Source organism: Erinaceus europaeus, chromosome 3 (genome assembly GCF_950295315.1).
Source record: "Erinaceus europaeus chromosome 3, mEriEur2.1, whole genome shotgun sequence".
In the NCBI taxonomy this organism is placed as follows: Eukaryota; Metazoa; Chordata; class Mammalia; order Eulipotyphla; family Erinaceidae; genus Erinaceus; species Erinaceus europaeus.
Genome location: NC_080164.1, coordinates 123,160,628 through 123,178,154, shown reverse-complemented (window position 1 = coordinate 123,178,154; position 17,527 = coordinate 123,160,628). Strand labels below are relative to the sequence as shown.

Here is a 17,527-nt window from a genome sequence, read left to right as displayed (position 1 = left end):
ATGACACTCTAAAATCTGCATTTTACTTAGTTTTCTTGACTCTCTACTATTAGAATTAGGAACCATGAAATGGAGTCTGGCATGTTTGGAGGCACACAGTAAATGACTGCTGGAAAAATCAATATTCACATATATGCAGATGTACTTTCAAAAAACAAACAATGGCAATTGGTTTTTGATAGTGACTTAAGTAGTTGCAGAATATAATCCACAGCAAGTTTATTACAATTTTCTTACCACTGATAAACATTATGAATACACACTCCCTTACATTTTGCTGTTTTTATTTTTAAAGAATACTTTTCCCCATTGACTCTATGTATTTTAAGTTTGATTGTTCCAAAATATTTCACTGTCATTCACTTGTCATGAATGTCAAGTTACTTTGAATTCTTACTGGCATTTCTTTGATGTTCATACTTGGAAGAGTCTCAGATAAGAAAGTCGAAGGGGTATTCCGGGAGGTGGCGCATTGATAAAGCCTTGGATTCTCAAGCATGAGGTCCTGAGTTCAATCCCCGGCAGCATATGTGCCAGAGTGATGTCTGGTTCTTTCTCTCTCCTCCTATTTTTCTCAGTAATAAATAAAATCTTTAAAAAAAAAAAAAAAGAAAGTTTAAGGGAACTTTCAAATGACATTGCTCATCCTTTTATAAAATTAATGGGTAATTGATCTTATCAGTTAATTATAAATTTAATGGGTAATTAATTTTATCAGTTGCGCCCATATGTAATAGTTTTTAATCATGAATTCATTTTTTTCTGCATACTGTGGACTATTTTGAGTGAGGGTGGTGCATAACACAGAATTCTAGAATCCCAGCCTACTGTTTTTGTTTGAAAAATTAATGAGTTGGAATTTGATAGTGTTTGGCCTATTTTTTAACTTAAAACTGATATTAAAAAATAATTTTTTATTTTAATTTTTGGGACATAATAACTGTAGTCATTTCTCAGTTTACCTAGTCTAAAATGATGGTCTGCATGGATAGTAACTTTCTGCCTTCATTTAAAGAACAAATGCTTCTCTGATTAGCTTTTCTGTTAATATTCCTTCTTTATTGGTCTTGTGGACTAGTAGGGTAAAGGACTTTTAGCATTAGGTCAAAAGTTTTGATCCGGGAGTCGGGCGGTAGCGCAGTGGGTTAAGCGTAGGTGGCGCCAAGCGCAAGGACCGGCGTAAGGATCCCGGTTCGAGTCCCCCGGTTCCCCACCTGCAGGGGAGTCGCTTCACAGGAGGTGAAGCAGGTCTGCAGGTGTCTATCTTTCTCTCCCCCTCTCTATCTTCCCCTCCTCTCTCCATTTCTCTCTGTCCTATCCAACAACAATGACATCGATAATAACTACAACAGTAAAACAACAAGGGCAACAAAAGGGAATAAAAAATAAAATAAAAATAAGAAAATTAAAAAAAAAAGTTTTGATCCCTGTATTACACTATCTATGCCACAGTGGCTCTTTGTTGCCTTCCCTGCCCGTAAGTTAAGAGATTTTTTTTTTTTTTTTTTTTGCCTCCAGGGTTATCGCTGGGTTGAGCATGCCTGCACTACAAAATCCACTGCTCCTGGAGGCTAATTTTCCCATTTTTGTTGCCCTTGTTGTTGTTATACTATCTGTTGTTGAATAGTACAGAGAGAAGAGGGGGAGACTGGGGTGGTGTCAAATAGACACCTGCAGACCGTTGCTTCACTGCTTGTGAAGCAACCCTCTGCAGGTGGAGAGCTTGGGGGCTCAAGCCAGGATCTTTACGCCAGCCCTTGCGCTTCGCGCCATGTGTGCTTAACCTGCTGTGATACTGCCCAGCCCGCAGAGATTAATTTTTTTAATAAACAAAAATTAAATGTAGTCAGTTTGTTCTGATGAGACAATAAAATTATTTGGCCAATGATGAACTGGTTTCATTACTTTGAGTAATGTAACATTTTCCATAAAATGACTTCTTATTTTAAGACATATTTAATGTAAACATAAAAATATGCTAATAGCATCAGAGAAAAAGTTTATTTGTTGTGGTATGTATCACCTGAAAACTACCCCCCCAAAAAAATGCACCTGAGTGCTGAAATTATCATGTATGAAAGTCCCTAACTAACATTAAAACAAGACAAATTAAATTAACCTTCTTTACCCCATCTTGGATGGAGCTCGAAGAAATCATGTTAAGTGAGATAAGTCAGAAACAGAAGGATGAATATGGGATGATCTCACTTATAGCAGAAGTTGAAAAAACAACATCAGAAGGGAAAACTCTAAGTAGAACTTGGACTGGAGCTAGTGTATTGCACCGAAGTAAAAGACTCTGGGGTGGGGGAGAGAGTTCAGGTCCTGAAACATGATAGTAGAAGAGGACCTAGTGGGAGTTGTATTGTTATGTGGAAATGTTATGCATGTACAAACTATTGTATTTTACTGTTGACTGTAAACCATTAGCCCCCAATAAAGAAATTTAAAAAAAAATAAGAGAAAAGTATCCCAAACTTGCCCTAGCCCCCCGCCCCACAGAATGCTAGATTATGGAAAAGGAATGCATAAATTAAAGTCATCTTTTAGAAGACGTAAAATTAAAAAATAGAGAGAGAGCTTGGTAACCAGGAAATTCACAGCATTTCCATACTTCAATACCAGGGTTAAAGTCCAATAGCCAAACCACAAAGAAGTAGTTTTGATCTTTCTCTTTCATTAAATAAAATAGTTCGAAAATTATTTTCTTACTTTGTTAACCATAGAGGATATTTTAATAGTTAAAATACCTTATTAAGAGTGCTATGGCAACAGCATAATGGTTCTACAAAAATAAATAAATAAAATCTGCATTCCTGAGGCACCAAGGTCCCAGGTTCAGTTCCCAGTACTACCATGAGCCAGAGCTTATCAGTGTACTGCTAAAAAATGAAAAAGAAATAATAATAATAATAAAAGTAGTAGCAACACAATTGCTTATTAAGAAACATTGTGGTTAGGAAAATAGCTCAGCAACTAGAGCTACTACTACTCTGAGTTGATCCATGTTACTATCTGTATTAGAGTGGTACTCTTCATGTGTGTCTCTCTTGCTTTCATTAGACACTCACTGTATCATGAAATAAATAAATTTGATCTTTAATAGATGATTATCTTGCAACCTGGAAGGTTATACAACAAGTAGGGTGCCCGACTTGCTGACATGAGTTCTTGAAGTCTATTCTTGGAATCACATATGTCAGAGTAATGCTCAGGTGTTCCTTCTTCTCTCCCCCTTCTCCTCCCCTCCTCTTCTCTCCTATCTCTCATTAGTAACTGAAGCTAGTGACTGGGTTGTGGCATTTCTGGTTGAGTTCACACATCACAGTGTGAAGGATCTATGTTCAAGCCCCCAAACCTTATCTGCAGTGGGGAAGCTTCATGAGTGGTGAAGCAGTGCTGAAGGTGTTTCTTTTTCTCCCCATTCCCTCTTAAATGATCTCTGTCTTTATCCAATAAATAATAAATAAGATTTTTAAAAGAGAAAAAAACTAAGAGATACAACTTTTAAATTTTTTATTGAAGGGGTTGATGATTTACAGTGTATTGGTTGACACACTGGTATAGTTTCATTATGCACCAGGACCCCAAACTTCTCATCTGCCTATCCTTTCCCCTTGTTCCCCAGAGTCTTTTGCTTTGAGACAAAACACCTTTCCCTTTCCACATTTCAGTTTGTGTTCTCCTTCCCTGTCCCTGTATATTAAGTCCTGCTTATAATTGAGATCATTCAGTATTTTTTGGCTTATCATTTAACATCATGTCTTCAATTTCCATGCAAAATGATGCAAAGGAAATGACTTTGTCATTTTTAGCGGCTGAATTGTATTTTGTATATATGCTATAGTTTTTGTTTGTTTGTTTGTTTTTTAAGAAAGGAGACATTAACAAATCCATAGAATAAGAGGGGTACAATTCCGCACAATTTCCATAACCCGATCTCCACATCCCACCCCCTCTCCTGATAGCCTTCCCATTCTCTATCTCTCTGGGAGTATGGATCCAGGGTCGTTGTGGGTTGCAGAGGGTGGAAGTTCTGGCTTCTGTAATTGCTTCCCCGCTGAACATGGGTGTTGACTCGTCGATCCATACTCCCAGTCTGTCTCTCTCTTTCCCTAGTAGGGTGGGGCTCTGAGGAAGTGGAGCTCCAGGCCACATTGATGGGGTCGTCTGTCCAGGGAAGTCTGGTCAGCATCTTGCTGGCATCCGGAACCTGGTGGCTGAAAAGAGAGTTAACATACAAAGCCAAACAAATTGTTGAACAATCATGGACCTAAAGACCTAAAGACTAGATGAAGTGTTGGGGGTATTCCCTGCAAGCTCTTGTGTACTTCTGCTTTCAGGTATATATTTTCCCCCTAGTTTATGGGCACGGGTGAACCTATGCTCTATCTCAGGGGACCTGGACTATATCTAGGTTTGGGGACTTTATTGGAGAGTGGAACACCTGGAATGGAATTAGAGAATACTATGAAAGGAAAGGTCTCACCCTAATGATGAAGCTGAAGGGTTGTCATTCCACACCTGAAGTCTCTGGTCACAGTCTAAGTGAAGCATGCTGGGGTGGCACTCGTGTTGATTAGGTTGCAATCCGCGGATGCAATATTATTTGATTTGAATTGAGAGCAGCATGCAGAAAAGTGGGCCCCACCCTAAGGTTCCAGGACTGGGGGAAATACAGGCTCTACAGTGGAAATGTGAGGTTCCTGTTGTCTTAGGGTTCAAGAAGACAATGGATAGTTATTGTTATCATCACATTATTTGGTGATAGGGTTAACTTTGGAAAGTCCCTTTGATAGGGTTTGGGGTATAGTACCCAGCATCTTGTATATAGCTGTGCTAGTTTTTTTTTTTTTTTTTTTGTCTAGCAATTCATCTGTTAGATATATGGGTTGCTTCCAGGTTTTGACTACTACAAATTGTGCTGCTGTGAACATAGGTATATGTAGATCTCTTACATAGCTCTCTTCTGACAATTGTTTTTGTTTCATTTGGGCAAATCTCCAGGAGAGATATTGCTGAGTCACAGGGTAGGTCTATTTCTAGTGTTCTACGAAATCTCCAGACTGTTTTCCAGAGGACTTGAACCAGTTTACAGTAGTACAGAAGAATTCCTATTTCCCCACATCCTCTCCATCAACTGTTGGTACTATTCTTTCTAATGTAGGACATTCTCACAGGTGTAAAAGGGGCATTTCATTGTTGTCTTTATTAGTATTTCTCTGGTAACCAGTGACTTTGAGCACCTTCTCATATGTCTGTTGGCCCTCTGGATCTCTTCCTCAGTGAAATTTCTATCTATGAGGTCTCAAGTCCAACCCCCAGCATCCCATGTGCCATAATGATACTCTGATTTCCTCTCTTTCATTAGGAGATAAATATTTTAAATAAATTAGAGTGTCTTTTATTATTAATTTGAACTTGACACTTAAAAATATTATTTTCTTGGGCTGGAAGATAGCTCACTCAGTAGAGCACATACTATACCATGTATAAGAACCTGAACACCACGGTACCATGCTACACTTCATGAATGATGAAGTAGTGTTGTGATGCTTCTCCATTTCTTATTCCTTCTTTCCCTTTTCTTTATCTAAAGTAATGTGAAACATTTGGTTCAGAAGCAATGGAGGGAGGTCATGTTCAAGACCCTGGCACCACCAAAACTTAAAAATACATCATTTTTGCATTGCCATGAGTCCATTGTGATCTTGATCAAGCAGTGAATCCAACTGTATGCCTTTGAATTTCATGGCATTTCAGTTCCATTATGTAATACTGTGTCACAGCTTTTTTACCAGATAAACTTCACTTCTATAATTTTGTTTTATTGCTTCTTTTAACAGTTAAGGGAAGAAAGCCGGAGGCTGGCTTTGGCTGCCAAAAGAGAAAAGAGAAAGGAAAAAAGAAGAAAGAAAAAAGAGGAACAAAGAAGAAAATTAGAGGAAATTGAAGCCAAAAATAAAGAAAATTTCGAACTGCAAGCTGCTCAAGAAAAAGAAAAGCATAAAGTTGAAGGTATTGTCTCTACATAACAATTCAGTTTGTTCAACCTATTCCTTAAATATCAGGAAATTAAAATAAAAATAGATTTCTGAGTTGAGCCCTTGCATTCTTTTTTGTTGTTGTTGCTGTTGTGTTGTTGTTGCTGGGGCTTCATTGTTCCATGTCAACTATTTGTGATAGAAAGGGGAGATCACATAATGTTTATACAAAGACCCTTTTATGCCAGTGGAGCCAAAAGTCTCAGGTTCACAGTAAGCAGTGCTCTGGTAAAATAAATACCTAAAAGTTAATTTAAGAGGAAGAGGAGGAGGGGAGGAGTGGGAGAGGTAGAAGAGGAAGAAGAAGAGGAAAAAAGAAGAAGGAGAAGGAGAAGAAGGAGAAGAAGAAGGACAGAATTGAAAGAGAAGCATCACAGCACTGGAGCTTCCCCCAGTGTAGTGAGATCTACACTGGTTTGTGTGCCTTGCAAAGCAGGTACTTTCCCTGGTGTTTTGTAGGCCCAGCCCTTGAGGTTTTTATCTAATAATTTTGCTAATTGACTCTACCCAGTATTTATCAAAGTGAATTTCAGGATCTGGGGAGATAGCACTAGTGATAGTTTACCAGATATTCCTTCCTGAGGCCACACAGAAGTCCCAGGTTCAATCCCTGGCACCACACCAGAGCTGAGCAGAACACTGGTATTAAAAACTACAGGCAAGTTAAAAGAATAGTAAATCAAACTTTTGAATAACTTCCATCTGGCTTTAAAACAGTGTACATTTTTATCATGTATTCTTTATCTTTTTTGTATTTAAGTATACATACATATTTTTTAAAGTCTGTCCAAAACTATAGCATATAGCCTAGTACTTTGCCTATGTACATACTGTAACAGTTATTTTCTTTACATAATCACACTTAAAAATAAGTTATTAATACTATGTTAATATAGTCTATATGATTAATATTAAAATGAATGATAAACCCATATTTATAATATAATATCCAGGTATTTTTCAAAAAAAATGTCTTTATATAGTTCTAGGGAAGATCTGAGAGTCTCCTTCATGTAAGTCATGATAAACTATACTACTGAATGCTTCTCTAGCCCAATTTTTAAAAATTTGATTAGACAGAAAGATTGAGAGGGGGAGGAGAGATAGAGAAGAAATATTTGCATGGCACTGCGTCACCGCTTATGAAGCTTCCCCATAGCAGGTAGGAACCCATGTCCTTAAAGTTACTAAGGTGTGTGCTTTAACTGGGTGCACCACCACCCTGCCCCCAGCCCAATTTCTGTGTTTTTTTTTTTTTTATTTTTATGAGAGAGAATAATTAAAAGAGATCGGACAGGTTACTCATCTGCCTTTAGTAGAATACCACTCTTGTTCTTTCTTGTGGTTCTTAGGTTGAACCAAAGGCTTTGTGGAATGGGAAAAAAAGAAAAAAACAAGACAAAAACTTTCCTGCCTAGCCACCTCCCCAACTCCTGGGAAAGGGTTTTTTTGTTTGTTTGTATTTATTTATTTATTTATTTTTACAGATAGTGACAGAGAGGGTGAAAAAACTCATAGCATTAGAACTTTCAGTTAGAGCCAGGTTCAAATCTGAGTTGCACAAAAGTTTTTTGTTTTTTTTTAATTCTTAATTTCTACAGAGCTAGAACTCTGCAGGTTTATTTAACTCAGGCTTATTTCACTGTTCTTGTGCTTTTTCCATTCAGATAGAGAGCCGGCATAGCACTAGAGCTTTCCTTGTGCCATGGCATTCTCATGTGGTACTTAGGTGCAAATGAACTTGATTTTTGCACATGTCAGGCATGTATCGTATCTCTCTAGTCCTAGGAATCTATTTTAAATCAAATTCTAACTAAACTAGTGTAATGATGAGGATACTGTGAGGAGGAAACTTTGTCACTAAACCACCAAATGTGCATGGAGTATATATTTGTATTGGTTTCCTCATCTGTAAGATTTTTATATTGAAGAATTTCCCATTACAGAAGAGTTTTTAAAGATTTCTATAATCAAGACTTTTTAAAAAACTATGTATTTATTTACTTATTAGAGACAACCAGAAATCAAGAAGGAAGGGGGTGATAGGGAAAGAGACAGAGAAACATGCCTGCAGCACTGCTTCACCACTCAAAAAGCTTTCCCTCTGCAGGTGAGGACCAGGGCATTGAACCCAGGTCTTCACATTGTAACATATGTACTCAGTCAGATACACCACCACCTGGCCCCAATCATTTCTTTTTAATCCGTGTGCATGTGCACGCGCGTGCGTGTGTATGTGTGTGTGTGTGTAATTCTGATTTGTAAGATTATAAGAGTACAGGATATACTTAAACAGCACACCCACAAAATGTTCTGCCCCCACCCTACAAACAGTAACCACCATTAGACTAACTTGTGTATTCATAAATTCTTATCCTCTCTTTTCACCTCTTTTTCCCCCTCCAATGAAATGGACACAATTTCACTACACTCGGCTACCTTTTAAATGTTGATTTGTGACTAATAGAGGGTTCCAGGATTGCAAGTTTATAGTTCTACATTACACTGACCCATCAAAGTTCTGTGTCCCTATCTTCCTAAAGATAATCACCATAATTTGCACAAAGTCTTAGAAACAAGTTTGTTCGATTGTATTATTGTTGTTTTGTGTGTATCTGTTTTGCAAATTCATGTGTCTTCATTCTCTAGAATACACATATCAGTGAAACTATCATGTTCCTGTTTCCCATCTCCTTACTTACTTTGCTAGGCATAGTCGCCTTCAGTTCTATCTATTTTGTCTCAAAGGACATAGTAGTATCATCTTTTTTGACTGCAGAGAAATATTCTATGGAGTATATGTCCCCAAACTTTTTTTTAATCTAGTCTTATGTCAGTAAGCATTTAGACTGCTTCTTCTGTCTGGCTATTGTGAATAATGCAGCTATGAACATACGGGTGCCTATGTCCCTTCAAATTCCTGTTTGCATCTCCTTTGGATAAATGCCTATGAGTAGTATTGTTGTGTCATAAAGTACCTTGATTTTTACTTGTATAAGGATCCTCAATACAGTCTTTTAGAAGGGTTGCACTAGCTTGCATTCCCTCCAGCTGTTTAGCAGGGTCTCTTTTTCTCCACAACTTTGCTGCCAACACCTGTCATTCCCTATTGTGTTAGTGGAGGTCATTCTCACATATGTGAGATGGAATCTTAGTGTAGTTTTACTCTGGTAAGTGAAGTGGATCATTTCTTCATGTCTTTGAGCCATGTGTATCTCTTCTTTAGAAAATTTTCCTTTCAATTCATTGTGGGCCACTTTTTCATACAGATAGAAATAGAGAGCCACCAGCACTACCTCTAATGATGTGACACAGGTGATGTGAGAGCTTAATCTTAGACCATCTGGATGGCAAAATGCACCCTACTCAATCAACTCTGATTTTATTTTTTTCCTTCTCTTCTTCGTTGTTGTTCTTCTTCTTGTTCTCCTTCAGCATTTTTCTTTCATTGGAGTGGGGTTGAGGGGGGGCAGACCACCCAAAATGCCAGCATATACAATGAAGAGACTCAAATTTGAAAGTTCTATTCTCTGCCTACTTTTCCACCATCCTGACTGCTTAAGTTTAATAATATTTTGGGATTTTTGTTGCTTTGGTAGTTTTTTGGCTGAAAAAAAAAATCCACATTACAGTAACAGTATTATACTTATTTCTCCTTATTCATTTTTCAGTTACTACAACCAATAAATCTGATGATTACTAAATATACATTAATTCATATTTACATTTCCCAAATTGTCTCAAATAATCTTCTAATTGCCTTTTATGCTTTGTTTAGGACATAGTGTGGGAGAGGAGAATGGATTGATCCTACCCATCTCATCATTAATAGAACCAACTTAATGTCTAGTAGTAGCAAAGTAACTCTTGGGTTTACTTTTATTCAAGCACTTGAAATTAAATATATGTTCAGCATACTTACAGAATTTGCTAATTCAGTATCGATACTTTTATAGATGAACCTGAAGTCTTGACAGAGCCTCCAAGTGCTACAACCACTACTACCATTGGTATATCTGCAACCTGGACAACGCTGGCAGGTTCCCATGGTAAACGAAATAATACTATAACGACAACCAGTTCAAAGAGGAAAAACAGAAAAAATAAAATAACTCCAGAAAATGTTCAAATTATATTTGATGATCCACTACCAATTTCATACAACCAGCCAGAGAAGGTTAATGGAGAGTCCAAGAGCAGCAGTACCAGTGAGAGTGGGGATAGTGATAACATGAGGATTAGTAGCTGCAGTGATGAAAGTAGTAACAGCAACAGCAGCCGAAAGAGTGACAATCATTCACCTGCTGTAGTCACTACTACTGTGACCAGTAAGAAGCAACAACCATCGGTTCTGGTTACATTTCCAAAGGAGGAGAGAAAATCTGTTTCTGGCAAGACTTCAGTAAAGTTAGTTCCATTTTTTACTTTTAATTTTTATAGTATCTTTGTGAAATTACCTCATTGCTACATATTTCATAAAGGAAATTGGTACTTGGCAATATAAGGATGTGTCTCAGTTAAAAAATGCATGATTCCACTGAAATTGAATAATGATCGTTTTTGTATTAAAGAGATAAAGTTACTTTTCCAGTGTAATTCATTTTCATATATAGCTTAGCTCATTAAAAGCATTAATTGTGATTTCTCCAGGATTACTAGTGTGGTTCAACTCTACTAAATATGACAGCTACATAGTATTTAAAAATATATATATTTGTGCTTTTAATCACCAGGTTTGTCACTGAAGCTTGGTGCATATGTGACAATTCCACCTTTCCCAGTAACCATTTTTTTCTCTTATGGGGTGGGGTAGGAAAGTTGAGGCTATAGCATACAGGGCAGAGTGCGCATGTTACTATGCATGAGGGTCCAGATTCAGTCTCCCAGTCCCCTGTTGCAAGGAGAGGAATCTTCGTGAATGGCAAAGCAGTGCTGTAGCTATTTCTCTTTGTCTTCCCCTCCTGTCCTGTCAAAAGAAAGATGCCAAAGCAGTAGAGCTGTCATGTGGGTACCTAGCCCCAGTGTAAACTCAGATGGCAAAACAACAATAGAGGGTACTGGGTGTAGCATGTTGATTTAAAGCAAAAGACTGGGGAGAGGGGTTAAGAAATAGGATAAAGGGATATTGAAGTACTGGTTTGTCTCCTAGACACCAATCAATATAGCATGAAAGGCTGTGCCTATATGTTAAGGATTATACGTTAAGCCATTAACCCCCCCATAAAAATTTTTTTTAAATGTCTTAATAATTATGTTATGCATTGAAGAGAAATACACATGTGGTCCTCATTTACTTGCTATATTTGTCTAAAAATAAAAATAATAATCTGCCTTTATTACTTAAAAATACTATAATTAGTTTATATTTAATATACTTTATCTCTTTAATTTGAAGATTGTCAGAGACTGCCAGTGAAGTGACCAGTAATTCTCTCTCAACTTGCACAAAATCTGGTCCATCTCCCCTTTCCTCTCCAAATGGGAAATTAACAGTAGCTAGTCCTAAGCGGGGACAAAAGAGAGAAGAAGGGTGGAAAGAAGTTGTAAGAAGGTGAGTATTTGATTATTTTTCTCATTCTTTTTCTGAATTTTCTATAACATTGAGGTATGATATACCTTACAGTTAAATTCCTCCAGTGGTTTCAAATAAATCTGAGACTGAATCTAATCTAGTGAATTTTCATATTAATGGATAATTATTTTAATGCCTCTAAAATAATTTAGGAAACAGTGAAATTTTATTAACTTTTTTTTTCCCCTCCAGGGTTATTGCTGGGCTCAGTGCCTGCACCATGAATCCACCGCTCCTGGAGGCCATTCTTTCCCCCTTTTTGTTGCCCTTGTTGTTGTAACCTCGTTGTGATAATTATTATTGCCATTGTTGATGTTGTTCGTTGTTGGATAGGACAGAGAGAAATGGAGAGAGGAGGGGAAGACAGAGGGGGAGAGAAAGATAGACACCTGCAGACCTGCTTCACCGCCTGTGAAGCGACTCCCCTGCAAGTGGGGAGCCGGGGGCTCGGCCTGGGATCCTTAAGCCACCTGCGCTTAACCCACTGCGCCACCGCCCGACCCCCTATTATTAACTTTTAAGGTAGATATTAAGTTATTAAAAAGAAGAGAGTTGAGAGTCGGACTGTAGCGCAGCGGGTTATGCGCACATAGCGCAAAATGCAAGGACCGGTGTAAGGATCCCGGTTTGAGCCCCCGGCTCCCCACCTGCAAGGGAGTCGCTTCACAGGCGGTGAAGCAGGTCTGCAGGTGTCTATCTTTCTCTCCCCCTCGCTGTCTTCTCCTCCTTTCTCCATTTCTCTCTGTGGTATCCAACAACTACAACAATAATAACTACAACAATAAAACAACAAGGGCAACAAAAGGGAATAAATAAATAAATAAATAAAAAACAGAGAGTTAGTGTGACACCCAAAAGATGGCACAGGAATCCTTTCTTTATTAACTCTTCTGACCAGGTCGGATGCCCCAACCAGTGTGTCTGTCTGATACTCTAGTGAGAGCTCATGACTTGCCCAGCCGTTTCTGTTACTTGTTTTCTATAATTCGGCACATGTAGTCAGGAACTCATGTCTGTCTTATCCTCCACTAATGTGTGCATTTATGTGTGCATTTATAACGTATACTAAAGAATGAAAGCCAAATAAGCACTTTGGTAATGCAGCATAGAAAATATTAATTGCTATCTCTTAATCTCAATTTTCCCCTTTTTTCCCCCTTTCTCTTACCCCTACTCCTACTTCCTCTCCCTTGTCTTCTTTCATTTTTCCCTTTCTCCTTTCTACCTCTTTTTTTGTCTTTATTGCCTCGGATGAGAATTACTAGAAGAGGTTTATACAACAATAATGTACTCTGTATTTATAGAAACTTATCTTGTTAATATTCTGCCCTTAACTCTGATACTAGTAATTTATATACTTTATATTTGCAACTTTTAAACAGGTCAAAGAAAGTATCTGTTCCATCAACTGTGATATCCAGAGTGATTGGAAGAGGAGGCTGTAATATCAATGCTATTCGGGAATTTACTGGTGCACACATAGATATTGATAAGCAGAAAGACAAGACAGGAGATCGGATAATAACTATAAGGCAAAACTTTGTGTCTTTTGTTTCTTCCTTCATGTTTTATTATACTGTAATGAAATATAAGCATTGGAGTTTTAAATGAAACTGAATTATAATAGCATACATTTTTAAAATGGTCTATTAACCTTTACAGATTTTTCTGTAGTTTATATTTTCTTGGTAATTAAAAAAAAAAAATTTGTGTGTGTGAGTTCATAAAAAAATTTGGGTCATCTTTTCCTTACATAAACTATTTAAATATATTTTATTTATTTATATTGAAATATTTAATATTATATATCTTATAATGTTTTAATACTTTTAGTATTTAAATTTTAAATATTTAAAGATATTTTTATTTATTATTGGATAGAGAGAGAAAAATTGAGAGGTTGAGGAGATAGAGTAGAAGGGAAGGAGAGAGAGAGAGAGACCTGCAACCCTGCTTTACCACTTGTGAAGATTTCCCTCTTGGTGGGGACTAGGGACTTGAACCTGGGTCCTTGGTAGACTTTAATATGAGCTTTTAACCAGATGCACCACCAGCTGGCCCCTGTTTTTGTAATCTTCTGAGATATTCTGCAACTTTTTAAAACAACCATTTCCCTTTTTAATATTTTTTATTTTATTGGCTTGCCAGAAAAGTCATGAACATTTTTATATAGAAAAATATGTCATAGTGCCTGTGGCGCAAAGTGCAAGGACCAGCGTAAGGATCCTAGTTTGAGCCCTTGGCTCCCACCTGCAGGGGAGCTACTTTACAAGCAGTGAAGCAAGTCTACAGGTGTCTTTATCTTTCTCTCCCCCTCTCTGTCTTCCCCTTCTCTCTCCATTTCTCTCTGTCCTATCTAACAACAACAATATCAATAATAACAATAAACAACAAGGTCAACAAAAGGGAAAATAAATAAATATATATAAAAATATGTTATGACTTTTCTGACAGTGCAGTATACCTTATTGCATAGAGACAGAGAGAAATTGAGAAAGGAGAAATAAAAAGGGGGAGTTAGACACCTGCAGCACTGCTTCACCACTGCTGAAGCTTTCTCTTTGCAGATGGGGACAAGGGAATTGAAACCAGGTCTTTATGCACTGTAACATTTTGTGCCCAAATGGGTGTGCCAGCACCCAGCTCCATTTCTGAGACTTTTCTAGAAGGGATGGTTTCTAATACTTTTTAAGCACTAGGTTTCCAACTTCTCTAAAAATTGGAGTTTGTAATTTTGAAACTGTGTTCCTAGAATATGAGCTCAGTAATTGACTTCAGCCCAGTGAATATGTCTGTGCTGAATAATCTTAAAGATGATATTCCAAGAAATCAATAGTGTAGTTGTGAGAAATAGATGCTCCTTTGAATTTTTTTTTGTAGAATGCTTAAAGAAGAATCAAAACCACTGCTTTTGTTAGTTTGTTCTTCATATGTATGTACAAATATATAAACAAAAATGAGAAAATGAACTTTTCCCCCCCTTTCACTTTAGGGGTGGCACTGAATCAACAAGACAGGCAACTCAGTTGATCAATGCTCTGATCAAGGATCCAGACAAAGAAATTGATGAACTTATTCCAAAGAATCGTTTGAAAAGCTCCTCAGCAAATTCCAAAATAGGGTCATCAGCACCTACCACCACTGCTGCTAACACTTCCTTAATGGGAATTAAAATGACGACGGTAACTCTGTCATCAACATCTCAAACTGCCACAGCACTCACTGTGCCTGCAATTTCTTCTGCATCTACTCACAAAACCATTAAGAACCCAGTGAATAATGTGAGGCCTGGTTTTCCAGTTTCTCTTCCATTAGCATATCCTCCTCCACAGTTTGCACATGCTTTGCTTGCTGCTCAGACTTTCCAGCAGATCCGTCCACCAAGGTTGCCCATGACCCACTTTGGAGGTACTTTTCCACCAGCTCAATCCACTTGGGGTCCTTTTCCTGTCAGGCCTTTGAGCCCTGCCAGAGCTACTAACTCGCCTAAGCCTCACATGGTGCCTCGCCATAGCAATCAGAATAGCAGTGGTTCTCAGGTGAATTCAGCAGGTTCTTTAACTTCAAGTCCAACAACTACAGTCAGTTCATCAGCTTCAACGGTGCCTGGTACATCTACAAATGGCAGTCCAAGTTCACCTTCTGTCAGAAGACAGCTTTTTGTCACAGTTGTGAAGACATCCAATGCCACCACCACAACAGTCACAACCACAGCAAGCAACAATAGCACTGCACCCACGAATGCCACATATCCTATGCCTACTGCCAAAGAACACTACCCAGTATCATCCCCATCCTCCCCATCACCACCAGCCCAGCCAGGAGGGGTTTCTAGAAACAGTCCTTTGGATTGTGGAACAGCATCTCCAAATAAAGGGGCATCTTCCTCTGAACAGGAAGCAAGTAGTCCACCAGTAGTAGAAACAGCAAACAGTAGACCTCCAAACAGCAGCAGTTCTTCTGGGAGTTCATCAGCTCATTCTACTCAGCAGCAGCCTCCGGGATCTGTTTCTCAGGAGCCAAGACCACCTCTTCAGCAGTCTCAGGTTCCTCCCCCGGAAGTTAGAATGACTGTTCCTCCTTTAGCAACAACCAGTTCTGCTCCAGTGGCGGTGCCTTCTACTGCCCCAGTGACTTACCCTATGCCTCAGACACAAATGGGATGCTCTCAGCCTACTCCAAAAATAGAAACCCCTGCTATTAGGCCACCTTCTCATGGCACAACTGCCCCTCACAAGAATCCAGCTCCAGTGCAGAATTCATCTGTTGCAGTCCTTAATGTCAATCACATTAAAAGACCTCACAGTGTTCCCTCTTCTGTTCAGCTACCTTCAACCTTAAGTACACAAAGTGCTTGTCAAAATTCAGTACATCCGGCAAATAAGCCTATTGCTCCCAATTTCAGTGCTCCCTTACCATTTGGACCCTTTAGCACATTGTTTGAAAGCAACCCTACTTCTGCTCATGCCTTCTGGGGAGGATCTGTTGTTTCATCTCAGTCAACACCAGAATCTATGCTATCAGGAAAATCCTCATATTTGCCAAATTCAGATCCCTTACATCAGTCTGATACTTCCAAAGCTCCAGGTTTTAGACCACCATTACAGAGACCTGCTCCAAGTCCCTCAGGTGAGTTTTATGTTTTCTCACCTCCTGCAGCTGCTAGTTTACACAGTAATATAAAAGACTCTTGTTCATTTTCTAATGGTTTCATTCTGTGACTGGGCCCTATAGACAGACATTGTTATGTTTCGTTACCTAAAATGCTTCTATGAATATTATTTGTGTTTGACATTATAATTATTATTATTATTATTGAAATTTTTTGAGACTGCTACCATGGAATTTATCTTGGATTTCCCATAAATAATTGCATGGGTCACATTTTCTCAAAATAAGATCAGCTGACAGCCAGGGAAGTGGCTCAATTTGTTGACTGTAGGATTTGCATAGTCTGACACTGCATAAGCCCGGTCAGAGAGATGTTCTGTTCTAGGTCTCTCTCCTTTTGTAAAATAAATAATCTCCAAATAAATGTAAAAGTTTTAAATTCTCGTAAGTTTTCATTTAACATAAAATGTAGATTCAGGGCCTTGCACATGCATGATTTCATTGTTCTTGGCCACTTTATCATTCAGAGTCAGAGGAGAGAAGAAATAGGGGGACACTGCAATACCAGAGCCATGTCATTGTATCTCCCATGCGGTGCCAGGACTCAAATACAGGCTGTGTGTGTGGCACAGCACATACCCTACTAACTCTTAACTTTGCTTTTGTTGCCAGGGTTATCTCTGGAGTTCTATGGCCGCATAGTCCACTGCTCCAAGTGCACTCTTTTTTTTTTTACCCTCCCCTCTATTTATTTAATTGTTGTTGTTGGACAGAGGTTGAGAGACAGGAGAAACTCCACCTTTCCTGAAACTTACCTTATGCAGATGGTCCCATGTAGTCACTGGGGGCTTCAAGGTGGATCTTTGTGCACTGTGTGCAGGTGGGCTATTTCTCAGAGGGAAAAGACAGAGGACCACTCAGTTCTAGTTTATGGTGGTGCTGGGGATTGAACCTGGGACATTGGAGCCCCAGGCATGAAAGTCTTTTGTTTAATCATTATGCTATCTCACCAGGCCCTATTTCTCAGTTCCTAACTTTTGTTTCATTTTACTTTAAAATTTATTTTGTTTCATTTATTTATTGACCTAGGAGAGAGAGAACCAGAGCCTTACTCTGCACACAGGATGCTGGGGATCAGACTCTGAACCTCATGCTTCAGGTTCAGCATCCCACTCATTGCACAATCTCCTGGACTTCAAAAATTTACATTTTTGTCCATTTTATTATTATTGTGTGTGTGTGTGTGTGCGCTCATGTGCACACCTCCTAGCTCCACAAATCTGCGGGTTCTCCCTGATTT

The 17,527-nt window shown here is 38.5% G+C and overlaps 1 protein-coding gene across 11 annotated transcripts in view; it reads left to right on the top strand.

The window, feature by feature from the left end:
- ANKRD17 (ankyrin repeat domain 17) overlaps nucleotides 1-17,527 on the top strand; it is a 154,185-nt gene that overhangs the window by 122,079 nt on the left and 14,579 nt on the right. For all 11 annotated transcript variants that reach the window (XM_060187844.1, XM_060187843.1, XM_016188361.2 and 8 more), the window contains 5 exons: nucleotides 5,847-6,018; nucleotides 10,001-10,451; nucleotides 11,440-11,595; nucleotides 12,999-13,148; nucleotides 14,609-16,245. In XM_060187844.1, coding sequence (XP_060043827.1) covers nucleotides 5,847-6,018; nucleotides 10,001-10,451; nucleotides 11,440-11,595; nucleotides 12,999-13,148; nucleotides 14,609-16,245 — 2,566 coding nt within the window. The remainder of the gene's footprint in view (nucleotides 1-5,846; nucleotides 6,019-10,000; nucleotides 10,452-11,439; nucleotides 11,596-12,998; nucleotides 13,149-14,608; nucleotides 16,246-17,527) is intronic.